Consider the following 24,380-nt stretch of genomic DNA (forward strand, 5'->3'; position numbering starts at 1 on the left):
GTTTTTTTTCAAATTTTTGTTTCCAAATTCTTTCCTTCCCTCCCTTTCCCCTCTCCTTGAGAAGGCAAGCATTTTGGGTTATACTTGTGTAGTCATGTAAAACACATTTCCATGTAAGTCATATGTAAACGATTTTGTAATTGCTGTATTCAACCCTGCTTCCCCCTCTCAGCTGTAATTTCATATTTCCAACTGCCTGTTAGACATCTCCATCTTCGTATCCTGCCAACGTTGAAAAAGAATTGCGTGTGTGTGTGTGTGTGTGTGTGTGTGTGTGTGTGTACAAAGTAAGCTAATTTGTCCCTCCCCCCAGGTTGGTCTTTTTCTGTTCCTTGTATTCCACTGTCTTCCTAATCATACAAGATTAAAACTTTTTAGTCATCTTCGACTCTTCCCTTTCTCCCTCATCTCTATAATTATGTTAGTTGCCATGGCCAGTCATTTCTGCCTCCACAGTCTCTTGCATCTATCCATCTCCCTCATGCATAGGCCCTCAAGACCTCTCACTTAGACTATTTTAATAGCCTAACTAGTCTCCCTGCTTGCAATCTCTCTGTCCTCCCATCCATCTACAATTCTTCAAAGACCTACAATTTTATTAGTGTAGGTATTCCCTCCTTAGATTTAAACATAGATTAAAAAGTTTCCTGCATCTTAGTAAATGATCTTCAAGAACTGCTGTGGCTGAAAACTTTGCAGCCAGCTTGTTGACTCTTTCAACCTGGGTAGGCTGCACCTTGGGGGAAAAAAAAAACATACAGTCCATCACTGGATTGTATCAAAGCCTTTCCAGCTTGGAAGACTTACCAGAGTTTGCTCTGTTTAAGAATCCAGGGTCATCTTTCTGCCCTGATGAACTGTTAGAGGGGGACTCTAATGATATCTTCACAAAGATGTCGAAGTAAGCTTCCTAGTGATATGGTCTGACCATACCATTTCTCAACTAAAAGCATTCTGTAGCTCCTGACTCTCAAAAAGATAAAATACAAATTACCTTAACCTATTGCATCAGGCCCTCTGTGATCTTATTCTAACCCACCTTTACAGCGTTATTTTCCTATATTCACCTTCACAAACTCTGTTTCAGATAAACTAAGCAATTTGCAATTCTTTTATCTTGTCCTGTTCTCTTCCATCTTTCTGTACACAACATAGGCCGTCTCTCATTCCTGGTATGTTTTTCATCCATATCACCACCTGTTCACATCCTTTTCTTTTTAAAGGCCTAGCTCAGGTTTATCTTCCTTCATGAAACTTTTTCTAAATCCCACTAGTTAAAATTAATCACACACTTCATGTTTAGTCTGAGGCTTTTTGGACTACCTTCTGTATCTTTTTTCACATTCATCCTCTTCTCATACTTATTTGTGTATTTCTTAATGCCTTTTAGATTGTCATCTACTTCAAGACAAAGGCTGTGCTGTTTTTCCATTGTTGTTTTATCTCTAGGAGCTAGTATAGTGCCTTCCACATAGGAGATAATTGAATTGAATTGAATATTAAAGACACCATTATTACCAGTCATTTTGAATCTTCTAACCACATGTCTGGATGTTACATGAAAAGGTTAATGTGTGACCACTTAGTCCTTTCCATGTTGTGCATGTATAAAAACTATGGAATGTCCCTTGACTCTTCAGAAAGAAAATCTATGCCTTTGACATTATTAACGTCATACTTTAAATAACTTTACTAATCTACTTGATATTGTATCAGTCTCCAATTGGAGTGAAAAAGCCTGGGCAGATAACTTCATGGCCATTCCAGGGGTACAGTCTCATTATGGTGGTGTTTGTCCTTTGGTACCTGCCACACACAGTTGTCCTAAAATTCTGGACCTAGTGTTAGGAAGACTTGGGTTTTCATCCTGTCTCAAAAACTTACAAACTATTTGATACTGGTCAAGTCACTTAACTTTTCTAGGCCTCAGATTCTTCCTCTATAAAATGAAAGTGTTGTAGCCTCAAGCTCTCTTCCAGTTCTAAATCTATGATTTTATTTTTTGAGAATTAGATTCCTAAAACTAAAGGGTTTCTTGTTCCTTTTTTTTTAGTCTACAGAGTTAAAAAGAGTAACTAAAGAGCAGGTGGTATTGCCTATGAAAAGGCAAAGTCAGTGGTGTTTATTTAAGGCAGAGTGAGCAAAGAGCACTGCTTGGGTTAAGAAAGTCTAAGGAAGAAAAAAATATAGCACTGAATTCACTTTTCTATCAAATTATTGTTTTACTTCAAGTTTTGATTATTGTGATTTCAATCAAAGGAACTGTTTTCTACAAAATGGCAATTTGGTACAGTAGACAGAGCAATAGAAGACAGGAGCTCCAGGCTCTGCACCTAACCTGCTGTGTGACTTTAGGCAAGTCACTCGATTTATCTTTGCTTCAGTTTTCTCATCTGAAAAATGAAAGGTTTGGATTATGTGATCTAAATGGCCCCTTGCAGTGATACTCTTCAGTTTTCAGGAAACATCACTCAATTTAATACAGCAAAAATTCAGTGCTTAGAAAAGATGCTCTGCTAAGTCTCAAAGATAATAAGACAAAACAGTCCCTTATGCAACAGGTCTATAGATAAGTAAATACAAGGTAATTTGAAATGGGGTAGAATATTTGTAACTTTGTGGTTAAGAAAAGGCTTCCCAGAAGAGTTCTCACTTGAACTGAGCCTTAAAGGGAGATAATGCCAAAATAAGGTGAGAAGTGCTTTCTAGTCCTGGGGTATGGCATATGCAAGTTCCCAAACATGGAAAATGAATGGAGTCTGAAGAGCCTGCAGTTCAGTTTGATTAGACTGCTTGAAAAGGAGCAGTATGAAATGGATTTAGAAAGGTAGAGTGGAGCTGGATTTGGAGGGATTTTTACAGCAGCTAGACAGCACAGTATATGGAGTGCCAGGCCTAGAGTTGGAAAGATTCTTCTTCCTGAGTTCATATTGAGCTTTAGACAGTTACTAACTGTGTGACCCCGGGCAAGTCACTTAATCTTGTTTGCCTCAGTTCCCCATCTGTAAAATGGACTGAAGAAAGAAATGGCAAACCTTTGCCAAGAAAAACCCAAATGGGCTTATGTTCTGCTATGTACAGGACATGCTTTTTTTTTCTTTCTTGCTTTGTATTTAAGTTCCAGTATTTTAGTTTATATGTTTTTCTTTCTTTTCTCTATTCTGTATTTATATTTTGGTCCTTGACTCCAAAATAAAAATAAAAAAAAGAAAAGCCCAAATGGGGTCATGGAGAGTTGGACATGATGGAAAATGATTGGAAGTTTCTACTTTATTTTGAGGTAGCCTCTGAAGGTTTTTTTTTAATCAAGGCATTTGCATGATTAGTCTTGTGAATTAGCCTTATGAATATTATTTTGACTGTATAGAGGATAGATTGGGAGAATGAAGAGATTGGAAATGGGAAAACCAATTAGTCTCCTAGAATTGTACAAATAGGGTAAAAGTAATGAAGGTCTGAAATTCTTATTTGGAAGTGTCCAAGTGTCAACTGTCCAAAAACAGTTTTTGATAAATAAATGTAATAGCTCACATCGATGCTTTAAAGTTTGCAAAATACTTTATATACATCCTATCTCATTTAAGCCTCCCATTAGCCTTATGAACCAAGCATCCCCAGTTTTGTGGCTCACATCTTATAAGTGGAGAAATTTAGCCTCAGAGAGATTTGATGTCTTACCTATGGTTAGCTGGATGGTAAGTGTTAAGACAGGATTTGAACCAGTCTCTCTAGACTCCATTTCCAGAACTCTTTCCACCATCCTTCACCATGCTTTTCAAAAAGATAACATATTAATTATCTGCAAAGTGAACGGATAGCATGTCTGAGTGGGTAAATGTTGAAATGTACCCATAACGTAAGTAATAAAATAGATTGATAAACCATGTGTCCTGGAGAAGAGATTACTTTTTTTGTCAACCAAAATAAATATATTGTAAATTAATTATGTTAAAGACTTTATGAAAATGTGTAAATTAGACTAGTTGACTTTTGAGTTTCCTTCCAACTCTAATATTTTACTGAAGTGATTTGTTTTTTCCCCCAGCTTTATACTCTGAGAGAATAGGGCCCCTGACATAATTATTTGAATACTAGAATTGGAAGAGACATCAGAGATCACCTATTTCCACTTTATCGTTTTCCATGATGCCTGGCACAGTGCCTTTAACATAACAGACACTGAAGAAATATTGATTGATTGATGGATTGACATGGGATTCTGTATTCAGTAGGCTGCTTTACATCCAGACAACACCCAGAATAAAAAGGTGCCCAACATCTCTCTGCATGGATCATCTTCTGCTGTCTTGATGATCATTGTCTCATATGGCAGAGATACTATTGATTCTACTATGCTCACCGTTCATTTTTTCAGTAATAAATATCTAGAAATAGATTCTTGAACCACATCTTTAACACACCTGTGTTTTAGTTCTCCCATTGCTGGTGTGTGTGCATGTGCGTGTGTGTGTGTGTGTGTGTGTGTGTATGTGTATACACACACATATGCATGCATACCAGCTGAAATGCAATGGTTCAAGCTTGTTAGGTCTCTTAATTAAATGTGGGGAAAATGGGAAGATGGAGAAATCACATCTGAATGCTGGTCATCTGATACTGGCAACCCCTTCTCTGTCATCATGATTGGCCTAGTGTGGAGAGTATTTCCCTGCTTGACTCTGAGATGGCTTCTCAGGCCAGGTACTCTGGGGAATACTATGCACACAAAGGGCAGCTCTGATTATGCTGATGTGGTGGCACCAAGATGCCAGAGAGCAGTCTCTATGCCTATGGTAAATGTGGGGTCTCTTCTCTGTGTCCCCTCAACCACAATTCTTGAGCAATAGTAAATTATTACTGGGACTTTGACTGGTCTTAACTGCAACTCATGTTGAGATGCAACCAAAATAGAGCATTGGTTGGGAGAGAGAGAGAGGTCCATACAAAGGAGTGAATTATAACAAAGAGCCCTTTTTCTGCTTCAGTTCTTGTGCAGAAAACATATGTTCAGCGATGCAGGCAGCAGTTGGGTTAAAGACACACTGTAGGGCTGCAGACAAAAGGCTTGCTCTCTTCCCGCATTCACAATGTCTCCAAACATATTCACTTGTCTCACTTGTTAGGGACTGAGCTGTCAGCTGGATCCTCTTGCAAGTGTGATTTCTTTCTCCCCCTGCTTTCGTTCAAAGGCCTTTCCCTTCCCCCCAATGTTTTACACTTCATATAATCCAACATGCATGGCAGACCCACTTCATTCTTTGTGTTATTGATGTTTGGGTGATGGAGGGAGCTGTTCTGAGGGAGAATCTGGCAACAGGCTAACCTTTCACTCACCCAAGGATCTGAAGGTGCTAAGCCATTTTTATTCCAAACATCTTGAGTGGCTCAGTCATTTAATGCTTGGTGTAGCTAACTGACTATGCTTTACCCTTAAAGCCTAGCTGAGGATAGCAAAATGTACTCTGAAATATCAGCTGTTTCATGCCCACTTTTTTAGGATTGGGGATCTCCTTGTATAGGTGGGAACCATTGCCTTTGTTTCAGAAAATGAATAGACATAAGTAAAAAGATAATGGTGAGGCCATTGAATATACAGACACAAGGTTATTGTAGAAATAAATCAGAAACCACTATAGCATTTATTACGTAGAATGTGTATGTGTATATATGCATCTACGCATGCATACAAGTGTACATATGTGTGTGTGGTGTATGTAGTATGTGAAATGATGCAAAGAATCTACTTTTAATTCTTCATTAGGAAGTAATTTATAGGGTAGTGGTGTGTTTTAATACTATTTGCTTTCTTTACTAAGGGTTATGTGGGAATGGAACTTTATGGCATTGCCTTCTCATTTGTCTACTAGGATGATAAACAAAGGGCTAGAAATATTAGAACTAGAAGTTCCAATGCTTTCTCTCCCTCTAATTTGATCTGTCATTAGATATTTCTTTCCACATAATAGGATGAATACTATTAACCTACCTTGTAGGATGGGCACTAGGTCACAAGTGCTTTATAAATCTAAATTTATATAGAAGTGTTCCTTTGTAAAGAGTTTTCTTCTCCAAAAGTTTTGTCTTAAAACCTTAGCTTTTATAGTGTTGTTTAATTTTTGAAATATAGTATAGAGTTTTAAAATGCTCATTTCTTTGACCTTGACATGCTTGCAAGTGAACCCAGATACATGTATCCACATGTACACACACACATTGTACATGTCATAGTCTTAGTCTTCATTTCAATTGCTCACAGTAGAAGTTGTTGTTTTCCTAGGAAGAAAAGGAACATCCCTTTGGCTACCATCTCTAAATGTCTTGTTAGCTGACTTCAGCGGCAGGGAAACTTACAATCCTGCTGGTGAATATTGAAGCAGAGAGATTTCCCCATATATGGTTTCTTTGGGTGTGAGGATAACTTGGACATCTAGAAAATCCACAGACAAAAAAACTCATATAAATATTTTCTAATAGAAGGTGCCAAGAAAGGCATCCCTGCCAGCATGTGTCAGAACTGCCAAAAAGACTGCGCTGATGGGATTAAACTTTTTAGCACTGTCATTTGAAAATCCTTGAAAGGAAAACACTGTGGAAATATTCCCCCTTTCCCCTCCTCTCCCAAACTGGAAGTAACTGTCTGAAAAGATTTTAATAGTGGATAAAGCTAATCGACTGCCACGTGTGACACTGACATTGCATCTGAGCCTGAACCTTCCTCCTTTGCCTGGCATGGAGTGTCACACTCAGCAAAGAGTAGAGCAACTGAAAAATAAATTGATGTTCTTTCACAAATTGAGTTGAATTTTACTGAATGAGGAGATGAAGAGTCAGAGAGAATAACTTTTTCTGAAGTTTTTCCCCCTTGTATATGGTTTCTTTCAAGGAGGCTAATGTTTGAGATGCTAGAATGATTCCTGTCCTCTTGGAAAAAAATAATTATTCCATTCCAGTTCCCCACGAATCAGAGTTTATTACACAAACTGCATATAGACAGTGAGTAAGGGCAGAATATACTGAACTTCAACAAATCTATTAGGCCCTCTATGGCAAGAAACTTGGAAATGGCAGGAAAGAAAGAACAATGATTTTGTAAACTCTACAAAGGTCAGAAAAAGGCTTTCAGTAAGTATGCAGAGGCTAGAAATCAAATCCCATTTCCTATCATAAGAAACCAGTTGTTTTAGCAGCAGTGGTTAATGTACTGTATGTGAAAGATTTAAGACTAGTTGGAAAGCTTTGCTTCTGTTTTATTAGGCTGCTATTGAAAAGCCAACAGCATAACTTCAACTAGGTGCTTTGAGATTTCTTAATGGGCTGTCAAGGGCAAGACACCAGGTCTGTGCTATACTAGCTCTTTCCTGTACATTAAAACAACAGGGGCCAAATGATCACATACAGAAGTATGAATTACTTGATGCTTTCTCTGTTCCATATGGTCAGCCATGTCTTTGGCAATTAATCATGTACAAAATCAGTTGAGTGCTCTCCAAAGCATTGAAGTCAACATTTAGTTGTACCTGTGCCAGTGGGGGCAGTGAGGTTGCAGGCGTAAAATAGCAGGATGAGGAGTTGCTGGCGCCAAAGCTAGAGCAGCTGGCTTCTATAAACAACACTTTTTTCCTCTCCCCCTTTTTTTTTGTATTTGCTTTCCCTGACAAACACAAGCCATTTTTTACCCAAAAATCCAAAGCACAAAAGTTGCCAATTGGAATGCAGATGTCTAGCCTCGTTCCTGTGACAGGAGACATAGACTATGGAGGTTAAATGCCTGCAAGTGGTCAGGATTCCCCACAAATGACCATGGGGACTATCTTTTCTGGGTATTCATACATTTACCCGCTAGGATCTAATGATGCATATAGTTATGGCCAGCTTAAGCTACTGCAGCCAAAGAGATTACAGTAATACAAATAAATGAGTGGGATTCTGGGATTTTACAAATCAAAGACTGAGATGATGCGAAACCTCTTTGAAAACAAGAGCAAAATACTATCTTAAGGCTACTTTAGGCCTTTGTTTAGAATCTTATAGGTTAACTAGAATAACATTTATCCTGACTCATCAGTTGCCTCTCCTGACTACATGGCAGAGGATGCTAGGAACCCCAGAATTTGTTTGCAGATCCTTGTCAGGGACTAATATGTAAATTGTCTTTCTGCCTGCTGAGTTCTTTCACTTGAGAAATTAATAATGTGGGTCTTCAAGATGAATTGTACCAAATGACCCTCTAGTTGGGAATGAAAGGCTTATTTGTTGGTGGACTTCTGGATTTTATCATCTTTGTGACTTAGTTTTAACACAGTAAGCTTATCTCCTACTTTCCTTATTGAGATTGTTTGGAAGGGGATAGGCAGGGAATTATGAAGACAACTGCCCTAAGTAATCCAGCATACACAACACCCAATAGTTATTTGGTGTTATCTCTCAGAGGAGGTCATCCAGGATATTTTTCCTCCAATTCAGGAAATGGAGGAAAGAAAGTTTCAATGTTGTTGAATGATAGCACCCCCCAAAACCTTCTCACAGGAGGGGGAGATAAGGCAGACAGAGGGGTTGAGAGGAGTGTTTATTTATTCTTTTGACCTGAGAGCCTAAGCTGGTAGAAATCTGAGGTGATGCCCATCCAGTCCATTTTGGGACATTTAAAGCATCACTCAGAATTGGACTGCAGAGGCCCCACAAGACAATAATCTTTCACTAACTATCATTAAATGAAGAAAGACCTAAGGTCAACCTTTCTTTGATGGGACTGTAGCTATAGGAGCAGGTTTCGTGCTTTTCTTTAGGGGAAAAAAGTGCTCCTGCCCTTTTAAAGAGGGGTGGTACTGGTTGGGTTTCTGACAGCCCTATGCAGTGTTGATGTGAGGAAATAGCTTTCCTAGCTGATAACATCTTAAACTGAGTTTCTTCACAAGTTGAACCTTTAGCCCTTGTTATCAGTTGGAGCGTATCTTTGTAATTTGTGTGTGTAGAGGGGAAATGGACTCCTAAAATGAGGCAGACACACATAGGAAATGAGAGAAATGGCACAGTTTTTTCTCCTCCTTAGCAAGGACGTTACCCTTTTTTTGTCCCATTGGGATATTGAAGTTTATGCCCTTGTATTTTAAAGGACATTAGCTGAACTTTTACTGAGAAAGCAAGAATAACAAACATACTTTTAGAGTACCATCTTGCTTCCGTGGCTCTTCTTGGGGAGATATATGGTGAATTGGTAGGAGTAGTATGTCTTTGTGGGTGTGCCTGAGAAGTAACATCTTGGTCAGTTCAAGGACACAATTACATTGAGAAGGAACTTTTTTTTTTTTAAAAGCTAAATACAGATCGTTATTAATGGACAGAATAATTCTGAATTTTACTCTGAAATTAGCATATTCGACTTCCAGACTGAGTTTGCCTTGAAAGTCTCTCACATAACTAATTCAGAATGTCCATATTCCCGATTGCATGTTAGTGCTGATTCTCTGTGACTAAAATGAAGAAATATTTTCAATTGAGTGTGATGTACATGGCATTTCACATTATTGATACTTAATGTTTGTTTTATAAATGAATGAATAACAGATACTATATCAAGGGAGAAGTAGTTGAAGTGATTCATCTTAAATTGATAGATGAGGGGTTACAAATTCATGGCTGAGTTATCATCTATCTCTTAGAAAGCCCAGATTATTGAGGCAGAAGAAACTAAGGCTCTCTGATGATCCTTAGGGCACAGATATTTTTCCTTCCTCCCTCTTGGTTAACCAAACCTTGAACAAATGTTTAACCTATTGAGGAGAGAAAGTAAAATCTTCCACTTGGTAAATCTTGAAACTTACTGGGATCATAAAGTAAGGAATCTTCTAATTTAATTGTCTTTTTTTAACTGTTTGCTAGACTTTGTGATATAATAGCACATAAAAACCTTCTTGAAAGTAGGGTTTGTTTCATTCTTTGTGTATATGTGACTCACACCTGGGGCAGCTAGGTGGTGCAATGCATAGAATACCGAATTGCTTTCTGAAGTCAGGAAGATTTGAGTTCAGATCCTACCTTAGACACTTATTAGCTGTGTGACCCTGGGCAAGTCATTTAATCACTATTTGCCTCTCATGGGGCAATGGGGACACACTGGAGAAAGAAAGGGCAAACCACTCCAGTATCTTTGCCAAGAAAACCCTATGGAAAAAATCCATGGGTTCATGAAGAGTCAGACATGACTGAATAGCAGCAGCAGCCTAGCACCAGTACAGTCTCTGGAGCTTAGTAGATACTTAATAAATGCTTGATTGAGTGCTAAACGTGGAGTTAAAAGACCTTTATTCTAGCCCCGACTTTTGCTCCTTACTAGTTGTATGACCTTATGTAAAGTCATACAGTTAGTAAGGATATTATCTTTCATTTGGTTTTCAAAAGCCTTTGTAAACTGGCGCCTTCCTGTTTTTCCAGTTTTAGAATTTACACCCCTCCACATACTCTATGATCCAGGGACAATGACTTCCTTGCTGCTCCTTGTACATTTAATCACTCCAGGACTCAGTTTTCCTATCTATAGAATGAGGAGGTTGCACACAATAGGAGGTCAATAAATGTTTCTTTGGTCCTCTTAGGCGCTTCCCTTTTGCTAACTTCCCTATACCAGTGCAGGAGTCAGAAGGACCTGAGTTTCAAATCTCACTTCAGACACTTGACTCTCACTAGCTGTGTGACCTTGGGCAAGTCACTTAACCCCAATTGCCTCATCCTGGGTCATCTTCAATCATCCTGATGAATATCTGGTCACTGGATCCAGATGGCTCTGGAGGGGAAGTGAGACTGGTGACCTGCACAGCCTTCCCTCACTCAAAACAAAGTCAAGTGTAAGTCATGTCATTATTTCTCTAATGGCATGGTCTTCTTCGGCAACAAAGGACGAATACACACACACACACACACACACACACACACACACACATACACACATATACTGTCTTGAGCACTACCATCTTTCCAGTCATCTAGGCTTACAACCTAGTTGTCATCCTCAACTCCTCACTCTTACCATCTTTCTCCTCCTCTGCCTCACTCCATATCCAATCAGTTGCCAAGTACTGTTCATTGCACCTTTATCGTATCTCTTGTATGTGTCTCCTTTTCTCCTCTGATAATGCTATAATCCTGATACAGACCCTCATCACTTCATGACTGAACTATTGTGCTGGCTCACTGGTTTGGTCTCCCCACCTCAAATCTCTCCTCACTATAGCCCATCTTCTCCTCAGCTATCAAATTGATGTCCCTAAAGCACAGGTCTGACCATCAGACCCCTCCTTTTCACCCCTATGTCCTCCTTGCCCCCTTCTCTTTCAGTGAACTGCAGTAACTCCCTATTACCTCCAAGATCAAATGAAAAATAAAAATAAAAAAAAATATAAATCCTCCATTTGGCTTTTAGAGCCCTTCATAACCTGACATCTTCTTACTTTTTCATACTCTGATCCAGGGTTACCAGCTTTCCTACTGTTCCTCATATAAGACACTCCATTTCCCAACTTTGGGAATTTTCTCTGGCTGTTCCCACGCTTAGAATTCTCTCCCTTTTCATCTTTGTCTCTTGGCTTCACTGGTTTCCTTCAAGTCTCACTTTCTACAAGAAGCCTTTCGCTATCCCCCTTAATACTAGTGTCTTCCTTCTGTTTATTTCAAAATTATCCTCTGTGTATGTATGTATGTGTGTGTGTATGTATACATGCACATATTTATAAGTTAATTTTTTATTCCTACCAGAAACATTTCCATTTTAATATATTTTCTTGGACACACTTCCTTAACGTTTTTCCCATTTTTTAAACATTTTTATTTAAAATTTTGAGTTCCAAATTCTATCCCTCCCCCCTTCGAGCAATCACATATAAGTTATACATGTGCAATTATATAAAACATTTCCACATTAGTCACTTTGTACAAACATAATTAAAAGAAAAAGTGAAAGAAAAGTAGCATGCTTCAGTCTGTATTCAGTCAGTATCAGTTCTTTCTCTGGAGGCAGAGTGTATGCTTTATCATCAGCTCTTTGGGATTATCTTGGATCATTGTATTGCTGAGAATAATTAAGTTGTTCACAGTTCTTCATCGAACAATATTATTGTTAACGTGTGCAACATTCTCCTGGTTTTGTTCATTTCGCTATGTATCAGTTCATGTAAGTCTTTCCAGATTTTTCTGAATTATCCTTTTTGTCATTTCTTATAGAACAATCATATTCCATTACAGTTATATACCACAGCTTGTTTAGCCATTCTCCACTTGATGGGTATCCCTTTGATTTCAAGTTCTTAGCCACCAGGAAAAAAAGCTACTGTAAATATTTTTGTGCAAATAGGTCCTTTTCCCTTTTTTGGGTATCTTTGCAATATAGACGTAGCAATGGTATTGCTGGATCAAAGTTTTATAAGCCTTTGGGCACAGTTCTAATTGCTCTCCAGAATGGCTGGATCAGTTCGCAACTCCACCAATAGAATATTAATATCAAAGTTTTCACATGTGCCCTCCAAAATCCAACGTTTTCCTTTTATGTCATATTAGCCACTCTGATAGATAGTGGTACCTTACAGTTGTTTTAACTTGCATTTCTCTGATCAATAGCGATTTAGAGCATATTTTCATATGACTGTAGATTTCTTTGTCTGAAAACTTCCTGTTTATATTCTTTGACCATTTATCAGTTGGGGAATGACTTGTATTTTTTAATAAATTTATAAAATATTTCTAAATTTTTATAAACTCTATATATTTGAGAAATGAGACCTTTATCAGAGATACTTGTAAAAACTTCCTCACACTTTTCTACTTTCCTTATAATTTTGGTTGCAAGGACTTTGTTTTGCAAAGATCTTTTAATTTTATATCATCAAAAATATCTGTTTTCTATTTCATAATGCTCTCTATATTTTCTTTGGTCCTAAAGTCTTCCCTTATCCATAAATCTGACAGATAAACTATTCCAAGCTCTCTTTATTTGCTCATGGTATCACCTTTCTGTGTAAATCATGTATCCATTTTGACCTTATCTTGGTATATAGTATGAGATGCTGGTCTGTACCTAGTTTCTGCCATACTGTTTTCCAGTTTTCCTAGCAGTTTTTGTGAAATAATGAGTTTTTCTTCCAAAAGCTTAGATCTTTCGATTTATCATCTACTAGATTACTATGGCTATTTACTCTAATGTAATTTGTACTGTATATATTTTCTGTATTTAGTTAATTGCACGCTGTCTCCATCATTTGTGAGCTCCATGAGAACATAATAGAATTTTAGAACTGGAAGATACTAGATATTATTCCACTTAATCTTTTCATTTTATAGATGAGGAACTCGAGACCCATAGAGGGAAAGAAACTGTATTAGTGGTAGTAAGTTATTTTGGAATTGTTTTTTACAGCCAATTTATGAGCCAGACAATAAAACCGGTATCATTTTCTGAATTCAAACTAAATATTCTGACTCCAAGTATAAAATTCTTTGAATGTCATACTATCAGTTCTAACATTCAACCATGTTAGACTCCTTTTGTAATATAACGTTCCATTCTGAGTACCACATATTAGAAAGGATGTTGGTTAGAGTGTGTCCAGAAGAGGGCAAAAGGATGGTAAATGACTTTGAACCTATGTCATTTGATGAATGGTTGAAAGAATTGGGGATATTTAGCCTGGAGAAGAAAAGATTTAGGGCAGAGATGATAGTTCTCAGTTATGCAGAAGAGAGATTAGATTTATTTTATTTGACCATAGAGGGAAGAACTAGAAATAATGAGTAGAATATACAAAGAGACATATTTAGTCTTGATATATAAGTTAAAACTTTCTAATAATTAGAGATATCCCAAAGTGGAATTAGATGCCTGAAGAGGTAGTAAATCCACCCTCTTTAGAGATCTTCAGGCAGAAATTGGATGTCATATTTTCAGTTATGTTGCAATATGGATCCTTTTTCAGGTATGAGTTGTACTGGGTGGCTCCCGAAAGTCCTTTGTAACTCTGAAATTCAGTGATTTCTTTTTGAATCTGTGAATTTGTGCACTTAAAAGAGTGTAGTATCTCTTATTATCTTTGGTGTTATATACTATTTCAACAGTACTATGACATTGTCAAAAATATCTTAGGAATTCAAAAAATATTTTGAAATTGCTTTTTATAGCCAATTTATGAACCACACAAAGAAATTTGTATCATTCATATTTTATAATCAAATCATTTTTTTTTACCAAAAATTTTTACTCTGCCTGATTACCTATCTTACCAGTTTCTTACTGGACTCTCTTGACCAATTCCAAAAATCAAAACCATTATCAAATATTTTACATCATTGAAGATGTTTTTTCTTAATATGCTACAGACTCCTTGTGCATCTGGATAGTGTCTGGTATATAGTTCCTCTGATGGCATCATGGTTCTCATTTGGCATATCGTTCCCAGTTCTCTAAATCAAGTGAGACATTTAGAAGTTACTCATTCTCTGAGTTCTTGATGATACACAGGTTGAGGTATTTGAGTTTTTTAATTTTGCTTTGAAGAACAGAATACTTAGTGACATTCTTGTTGAATTGTCACAGATCCAGAGTCAAGGAGATTAATTAAGTTTGAGATGAAACTGAAGGAAAGAATGTTATTGGTTCCAACCTGCTCCCTGTGGATTGTGGCTTGAGGCTTGTCAATATTTCCATGCTCCCCTAGGTTTTGAACTCAGTCAGAAAGAGTTACTATGGCATGAAACTTAACCTACAAATTATTTCTCTCAGCAATGCTGTACACTTTTCCCAAGTTTTGAGACCAGGCTATGTTTTAGGCTCTAGAAGAAGTGAGGATATGTTGATATTTTCAGATTTATGATTCTCTTGAGACAGCCCTGTCATCCATGCTGCTGCTCTTGGGTAAATGGCCTATTAATCTTTCCTAGGTGAAGTCAAGTTTGGAGGAGATGACACTCTAAAAAGAGGAAACTATCACCATTAACTGCCATAGGAAAACATGCTGTCTTGGCAATCCAGAGTGTCCTTTGGTATCTTTAGTGCTCTGGGTCCTTTTCATCCTAAATTTAAAAAGGGCGAGGGTGAAGTCTTCAACTTGAGTATTGTATTTTAGAGTCTATAAAGCTGTTCCTGACCCAGCCTTCTTTTTGTTGTTGTTTTCTCATTGCAGCCATGGTTATTTCCTTCATCCCAAGAATTCTCCCCCTGCCTGTCATCTTTATATATTTGACGCATTGAGTTGGGTGTAACTTTCAATATATGTTAGGCATAGGCTTGAAAAGTTGTATGTAAACGAAATTTTCAAAACTTGAATAATCATTTGACTAGGCTAGGGAAAATGAGTATTTAAAAGAACCCTGAAACTAATTCATTTATAAAAGAAAGACCCTTTTTGTGGATTGAATAATCCCTTCCTCTGTGTTGGTTTTGGGAATTGTTGTAGTTTTCCTCCTTTAATATACCAGGGTTTCTTAAAGTCAAGCACATATGAATATCTCTTTTCCTCTGGAATGCTTCTTTTTCATATCTCTTGTTAAATCTGTCCTTTTTTTCCCCTTTGCTTATCCAGGGTTCCCCTGAAACAGAGCAGCTATAGGTGGCTTCGAAATAATGTGAAGAATAAAGTCTAGATATTGGGAATAAGAGCTTTATTGTCTGTTTTCTTCTGTGTTTTTAGTTCACTGTCTATTATAATTTGTACCCTCTTAGTGCAACCGTGCCAATTAGGATGGAACAGCAGGGCCTAGAATCTGAAAACAGGCTGTGGGCAGCTAGGACATGTAATAAAACTAGTAGGAACACAACTCATGTCATCAAACATGTCCTTTTTATGCAGGAAAGTATGGGAAGAAAGTATATGAATTTGGGGACCTGGTAGGTTGGGAAAAGATCCTTTGAAAAGTATCCATCACTTTTGCAACACCAAGATGAAAGTATTATGAAGTAAAATTTCCTAACAACATATGGGAAATCTAAATATTTTCCCCCCCAAAAAACTGGAATACATTTGCGGAAGTTTTGATTCTTAAAGGAATGACAGTGATTTAAAAAAAATAAAATCTAATTCCAAGAAAAAATAACCTTTTTTGATAGAAATGCATTTATGCTCTTAATTATATTGATGGGACCCTTCTGATGTGTATATTTGAATCTGTTTCAGCATTTTTGATTTTGAGGTAAATATAATATGTACTTTCAAATGTGGAGGAAGGGGCTAAATAACCCTTTGTTATCCATACAGCTCTCATATTAGGTATACATGAGTTAAGTTATACATAGCCAAGGAAACAGGCTTTTGTTTGTTTGAATACTCTTTGAAACTGGGCCTCTTTGGAATTAGACATGCTTTAGATACTTGTTGGTGTCAGCCTTTTAGCAGTGGGATTGCCTGAAGAGGCCATGCAATTTGGTTCTGCAGCCGAGGTCTGAAAATCCTGCTGCCAACCAGTTAAAGTGTGTCCAACAGAGCCCTGATGGAAGCCCCCTTGTCCTTGGAAGATGAGAGCATAAAGAGATTATGCAGATTGTAAAGAGATTATATAAAATCAGTGGAAGGGCAAATTATGTTGGGATTTTCATTGTGAAAATAGTTTTATGGGCATAAATTGGGTGAGGAAATTATTATAGAGTACTTAAGACACTAATGTGGAGACTTTTCTTTTCTCTAATAGTTTTTGTGTTAGGAATATTGCCAAAAGACACAGTTTAAATGTAGAACAACTTTCTGACAGCTTTAGATTCTCCTCTTTAATTTATGTGAAGTTAGATGCACATGTTTTAAAAAGTGTATGCTTGAAATGACTGGGCATTGCTCAAATTTACAGCTACATTTGTACAGTTTTATATTAATATTTTTGTATATTTGGTAGCGATCTTAACACATATAACATATAAACATATAAACCAACAGGTTTCGCAGTTTTGTTGGAATTGAGTGAAAAAGATAAGTAGAAGAATATAGAATTTTCTTACTTGAAGTCTATACATGGTAAGGGGTGTTTAGGTCTTAACTATTTAAAGAGGATTTCCCCTCTGACTTCCTACAGCTAGGCAAAGGTTGTAAATATGAGTATGTATATGCTCAGCTCTGAGTACTATTTCTTTCTGTTGCCATGATCTTAGAATAAACAATTCCCCACAAATTGTTACTCCCTTATAGCTGAACTTTTAATCTGTCTTTAAAGATACCTTAAACTCATCTTAAATTGTATGTGCAGTGAATTTTCAAATCTGGAAAATGTCATTTTTGATATCATATAATCCTTGAGTTGTGTGCACTTATTTATTATCAAGATCTTGGTTTTCGTTTTGTTTTGTTTTCTTCACCAACCAAGAAGAATGACGGAGGGAAGAAAAAAATCATTGGCATGGCTGGGAATAGAAATTAATGATTCAAAGAGGAGAGACAGTGCAGAAAGCCACAGCTGGTAGCAGGAAGTGGAGAGAGGAAAAGTCAAAGACTTCTTTTTAAAAAAGGCAAAACAAACAACTCACAGAGAAGCGTACGTGAAAATCATTTCTAATAATAGCTTATGCTCAGCAGCTCAAAGGGAAAAAAATAGGCATGTGTGTTGAGAAAATGAAAGAGAGAATGCACAATGTGTTACTTAAGGCAATGGAACTTTATAGGTTACCTTATGTGCCATGTACATTGATTAAATACCAAATATATGGTGCCCATTTTTGACCATCATTTACTGTATTGATTTGTTAGCAGTGGAACTGTAATAAAAAAAGCCATTGATTTACTGTCCTTATTTGCTTATGGGCTTTTTTATTAATTTTATGTTTTTCTTCCTCTTTTTCTTTCTTTCTTTTTTTTATCATTTTTCTTAGACAAATGCAGTGCTTTGTGAAATCAGAAAAGAGGGATGGCCCATGGAACAAAAGAATGAAATCATAACAGATTTACTTGCCTTGCTCACCACACGACAGGAGCTACGAATGGAATGGTGTATGAGGTTAGACCTCTAATTAAATGGTTCTTTTTGTTTACTGAAGTCCACAGTATTAGCTAAGGAGCTTCCTTGTTGCTGACTTGATTCTTCTCATTGGAGGGCCTATGGGGGGAAAACGTACCCTCAAGATGCTTTCTGGAGAAGTTTACTTTATTACTTTTGGTATCTATGTTATTTATTGTGACTTGTGTCACTATGTGTGTGTGTGGTGAAATGGGGAGAGCGAGAGGGAAAGAGAGAGAGAGAGATTGAGATTTAGCTCTTGGTTTAATATATAGTATAGATGTTTACATTCTAAGCATAATGTACCTGATGCTGAAAAACCAGTTTTAAATTGCAACACATTGATTGAAAACCAACATGGATAGAAGCCTGGGAAATACTTGTAGTGAATGCTCTTACAGCACTTGATGAAGGATGAATTGCTTGAAAATTTTCGTCTGGCATATTTTTCCATCTCATTTGTGAGATATTAAATAAGTATTAATTACCATCAGATCACCCCAGTTTCTTTGCACATAAACTTAATTGTGCTTCAGTGAACTCTGAATTTTGTTGAGGCTTCCACACAAGTTTCTACACAGTCAATTTTCCTAGCATTTCTGATGCTATATTTTAACATTCATTTACTCAGTGTGTAATTTTGCAAATGAAAACATACCGCTATTCCCCAACATATTTGATTTATAACTTTTTGTTGCAAAGAATTTTGAGGTTGGTAAATATCTTTATGCAGGAGGGTAAGGAAGCAGAGTAGAAGACTGCTATATTTTGTAGTTGAAATCCTGCTAATTACAGAAAACCATGTTTAGTAATGAGGTATATCTGCAATTGATAATCTGCTGTGATTGATAGTTCAACTAGTATCAATTATGAAAAAATTAAAAGACTCACCTAAATCACAAAGATAATGCATAGTTTCATCAAAAATAGATCATGTCAAACCAACCTTAACTCCTTTTTTTAACTGGGTTACTAGACTGCATTGGTACATCAGGGGACTACAGTAGCCATAATTTATCTAGATTTTAGCGAAGAATTTAATAAAATCTTTCATGCTGTTCTGGTGGACAAAATGGAGAGTTAGGGACCTAGAGTACAGTAGTTAGGGAGATTTGGAACTAGTTGAATGACTGGACTCAAAACAGTCATTATTTCTACAATGCCAGCTTCTTTGGAGGAATGTCTTTAGTATTTGTATTTAATCATATTCTTTGTAGTATTTCTGCCAAAAATTTAGATAAAGGCATATATGGTAAGCTTATCAAATTTTCAGGGGACACAAAGCTGGGATGGATAGTTAACAAGTCAAATGATAGTGTCAAGATCCAAAAGATCTCAGTCATTTTGAACTCAGAATTATATCAGTAAAGGTTAAATTTAACAGGAAGAATAAATATAAAGTCTTACATTTGCTTCAATAAACCTTATTCATAAGATCAAGGAGGTAGTAGAAGTGTTTGAAAAAAATCTGAGTTTTCAGGGACTACACATGTAATAGTACAAGGGAATAGTGTGTGGGGCAGTCAAAACGCAGCTATGATCTTAGACTGTCTTCAGAGGCCATGTGACCATTCTGACAGAAGGTGCTAGTCATTGATAAGTGGAAGAGTTTTCAGAACAGGACAACAGAACAGGATAACAGAATGCATCAAGCTCATACCATATAAGGATTGCGGGTGAAGGTACAAGGGGATGTTTAACCTGAAAAAGAAAAAGTTTAGGGGGCAGTGTGATTACATTTTCCAAGTGATCAGAAGACTGGTTGTTATGGGGAAAATGGATTGTACTTACACCACTTGGCTCAAGAAGGTAGAACTAGGAGTAGTCCCTGGATGTTGCATCAGATACTGGCTTGTTTATAGAGAAACTTTTTTGGTAACAAATTGGAATGGGCTGCCTCATGAAGACCCTGTGTTCCTGCTTGTTCACTCTTGGTTTTCAAGCAAAGCCAAGATAAGCATGAATCGGTGGGTTAATCAGCACCCACTATGTGCCAAGCATTTTGTGCTTGGAAGATCTGGACAAAAATGAAAGCATGTCTACCCTATATCGAGGAGCTGGTGGGGGGCAGGGAGGAGAGGGAGACTATACAAATATAAATGTATATATGCCAAAAAAATCAACATGATAACAGTTGTAAGTACTTGCAAGTGAGTTCTTTTCTGTAGAATGTAAGTTCCTTGAGGGAATGGAGACGATTTTGGTTTTGATTTGGTATTCCCAGTGCCTACCAATGTGCCTTAGTAAGTACTTGATGAATTTTAGCTGTCAGATTCTATGCTTCATTTGATCAAACTAGGCAAGATAGATTTTTTCCAAGGAAGAAGACGCTCAGGAGAGCCAAGTGTCAATGGTATATAAGTACTGTTCATTTTTATTTTAGAGAGATGGGTGAATCCATTCAACTTCAGTTGCAATGATTAAATAATTTTCTAATTTGTTTTTTCTTAAACTTAAATAATTTAAGTTGGTTTCTTTTTTTAAACTGATCTGTTTCTAATACTACTTGAAAAAATAAAATGTCAGTTTGGAGAGAGAGAGATATAAGTCTTCTTCTGTTTGACCCTTTCAGTTCTGGACTTTTCCTTCTACCCGGTCTCCAGTCAGCCTCATTAAAAAAAGAGATGGGCAACGAAAAGGGAAATAAGTGAAGAAAAAAAGGCCTTCTACCACCTCCACCACATTCTACCTCAGGAGAAAATAGAATAAAACAAACAAACAAAAAAAACCCCCGAAAGTCAGCCTTACACAGAGAAAGCATAAATGTTGAGAATGGATGTCTTTTGGAGAGTGCTTTGGTTTGTTAACAATAATTTCCTAATACACCAAATCACCAGGCTGCCTGACAAAAATAGCTTGTTTAAAAGGAGTCTGGTTACAGTGTTTCTGGCTTTTACTTACTACTAACAATTTAATCAGGAGTTGGAGCCAGTGCTGAAGTAGATGTAGTCTAGTCTCTGCAACAAAAATGTTAAAACACTTTGTGGCGTGAGAGGGGGGTGGTGAGATGTGGGGAGGAGAGGGGGAAGAGAAAGCTTAGCAAAGATACTGTGCAGGCCTCTTTAAAACTAAACACCTGAAAGAATATTTCAAGAGGGCAGTGTCTTGAGAGCTCAGAAAGTATCCTAAGGGTATTAAATAACTCTTATTCTTCCCCCACCCCCATCATTTGATGTTTCCCATCCCAGTGACCTATCTAAGAGTCTCATCCATATGAACCACATAAACAGGCTGTTACCGTACACCTACTCTCTTTTTCTCATCAAAGCTTCAGCTGGATGTCTGGAATGAGGCATTGACTATGGTAGCCATCAAGCATGTGGTGGTGAAAGTTATAAAACATCCGCCACACTGCTTGCTGAGCTGCCTGGGTTTTAGAGATCAGCCTATTGTGTACTTTGGAATTACATGAGAAAAATGTGCTTGGACAGGAAATAATTAGCACTTGTCAAAGGCCAAGCAATAGGTTACAGTATTTTACTTTCAACAGGCTATCAGGGGATCAGCTAGATTAGATAATAGATTTTTTTTCCTCTGGATGTTAAATACAGATGACTCTAATTACCTTATATTGCACATTAGAGAACTCATTATGAAGAGTACAACTTTGAGAAATATAGGTCAACCAAGTCACATCAGCAGGCAGAAACTTTACTGTAGGCCTACTGTAATATAAGAATTTTAAGTCTCTTGGCAGGCTCCAATGCAGTACTGAGATTGCACCGGATGGGACTGGGGGGACAACGTATTGTCTTTTTGTTTTGTTTTTCAAGGTAGAACTTCTAATACTCATCAAATGTTGGCATGTCTTCTAGCTAGGAGCTTGTTGGGCCTTGTTTTGGCCTATCCAAAGAGTGTTGAACAGGAAGCGCATGTGTCTTGTGGATTTACCTTTTAAGTAAGGTGTCTGTTTTGCATGACTATAGGCAACTCAGTTTGTCACAGTGCCATTGGTGATTCCAAAGATGCATTTGAGTGCTAAGGGTTTCTATCCTTAAGGCGAATGACCCCACAAACAACTCTCTTCAAACAAGCTTATCAGGGATGTTTATTCACTTTTGCAGGATTGAAGGATCCAAAGTACATCAGGAAAAAACTGAATGTGGGGGAAGTGTTAACAGAAGTGGTCCAGAATTTCTGAAGATTTAGGTTTGTTTATACTGTCTACTAGTGTCTGATGGACAAGTCGTTATAGCTTTTAAAGAGCTAGGCAAGCCCTCAGATCCGACCCCTTCTTGACCTCTGCTTCCCAAAGGTCAGTCTGCAGCTAATAAACTATGAGGTTCTTACGGTCTACTGTAGGAAGAAACAGAAAAGGAACAGCTGGAAGACTTGTGTGGACTGGGCATCCCAGGGTAGTCTCCTTTAGGGTCATTCTCTGATAATGAAAATGATTACCAAATTATATGGAAGTTTAACAGCAATAGTGAGTGAGAGAAGGGTGGAGCCCAGTGTATTAGGTTTGATAAATGAACTGTGAAGTGGCCCATCTGGCTCTCGACAGCTTTTTTTTTCCTCTTTCCCTTCCAAGGGGAACCATTTTAAAATAACAGCAGTACATATAGAATCAATGACCCATACAAGAAGCTGGGATAGATTAAGATTTAATGGTGACAGTGAAAGAATTATCATTTGAAAAGGATGACAAAGAATAGGTACAGTTCAGTGTCTGTGTCTGATCTGCTCTTACCAAAAATTCAGTGCTTTTGTTTATATTAAGCAAGCCTAGGCATCTTCCCAAGGCTGCCTTTCATTAGCATATTTAGTGCTTTAGGTATGTTTGAAATGTATATTATGTAAAGGCTAAAAATGATTGGATTCTACCACCCCCCAAGTTGCTGAAAACCTTGTGATCACTCTTTAATTAAAAGGGGGAATTTCATTAGAAAAAAGAAACTTTAAAGTAATAAAATCCAAATGGTAAAGTATTGGAAGATGCCTAGATAAAAGGAATAGACTTTTGTGTCATTTGCCTTGAATTTGCAAAGAAATATTTTTAGTTATTTCATTTAATCAGTGCCACAAGTGAATGGAACATAGATCACCGTGATTTGCTACTATGGTTGGTTTCTACTAGATTATCTCTTGAATTATTCCAGGAATATTTCATTATTTTCTGTAAAGCAATATTTAGGATCACCAAGCAAAGTGGTTTTTTTTCTGCAAAGATAGCTACCATTTTCCCATGATTATGAAATACAAATTTGTTCATTTATTTAGCATTTATTGAGAACCTTCTGTGTGCAAAGCTTCACATAAAGTGCTCAGCACATTCTAGGCATTGTGCAGTAATGAAACAGGGAGAAAGTATGCAGGAAGTTCCCTATAAGATGCCATAGAGGAAAAAATGTATTCTTTCAGCCGAAAATTGAGAGATGTGCTGAGTCTTTGGGGAAAATAATAGAGCTGTAATTGAAAATCAAGAGTCCTTCTTTCCCTTGGAGCTTGTTGTACTGTTAGGGAGTCAAGTGACTTTTGACAGTGTTTATTGCCTGCTTTCTAATACAACTTTCACACACAGCAGCTGAAAAAAATTCAGGTTTCATAATGCTTACTTCAGGAAATAATTTGCTCTTACAATTCATCTTGTTTTTTGTCTTTAGCTTTGATTTAGTTAGTAAAGGCATGTGAATTTCTAATAATCAGAATGTCTAGGAATAGGACAATACAGGGAAAGAGATGTTTTAGGAATAAACTTTGTTTTTCTAACTTTCAAGATTATGCCTATTGTAAAACTGCCGGAGGGTACAAGTACCAAAAATAAAAACATTTGTTAAAGACCACACAAAGCATGAAACCACGAAAATAGTGCAATCAGTTTTAAAAGGCAATATTTTAAAATGGCAGACTTGAAAAGACCATCTTTCTCTCAGTGCTGACTTGTAACATACCCACTGTGGCACAAAGAGTAGCAGAATATTTGCCTTATTGGGAGAAGAAGACTCCAAATGAAGCTGTTACCTTCCCATTACATAGCACATAGTCATAGAACTCATTCTGGATGATGGAGCAGTGGGAAGACCTGCTGTTTGGGTCACACTTCCCATTCCAGAGCCCAAAGCCAGTACCAGAATCAGAACCAGGATAGAGTGATAGAAAGGCCAGAAGACCTGCTGTCACTGGCCATAGCCTCCTCCTTTGCCTTTCCTCTTCCCCTGGGCTTTTTGATCGCTACCCAGTTTGGATGAGATGGGAATCAACCTTCTAATGAGATGGAGGACCATCATGCCTTACTAACCACTTTGCCTCTGCCTCCTTAAGGTACTTCAGGCCTTATAATCTGTCCTGCCTCCATGTCTTACAGTCCACTGCCCTGTGATCTGACCTACTATTGTAACCTCATGAATCTTGAACCTTGTCATCTACCCTATCTCGAGACACTTAGGACTTCTGGGCCTTTCCATTTGCCCTGCACCTGAGCCTTCTTA

General features: G+C 37.3%; 1 protein-coding gene across 10 annotated transcripts in view; it reads left to right on the plus strand.

Moving 5' to 3' along the window:
* The window catches only part of FTO (FTO alpha-ketoglutarate dependent dioxygenase), a 417,587-nt gene that overhangs the window by 213,039 nt on the left and 180,168 nt on the right, over window positions 1-24,380 (plus strand). For 9 of the 10 annotated variants that reach the window (XR_011972181.1, XM_072632230.1, XM_072632231.1 and 6 more), the window contains one exon: window positions 17,828-17,952. Coding sequence is in view for 8 of the 10 variants with exons in the window: in XM_072632230.1 (XP_072488331.1) it covers window positions 17,828-17,952 (125 nt within the window). In the remaining 2 variants the exon portion in view is untranslated. Of the gene's footprint in view, window positions 1-17,827; window positions 17,953-24,380 lie in introns of those variants that run through there. The other variant, XR_011972182.1, reaches the window with a different exon arrangement.

Source organism: Notamacropus eugenii, chromosome 1 (assembly GCF_028372415.1).
Source record: "Notamacropus eugenii isolate mMacEug1 chromosome 1, mMacEug1.pri_v2, whole genome shotgun sequence".
Lineage (NCBI taxonomy): Eukaryota > Metazoa > Chordata > Mammalia > Diprotodontia > Macropodidae > Notamacropus > Notamacropus eugenii.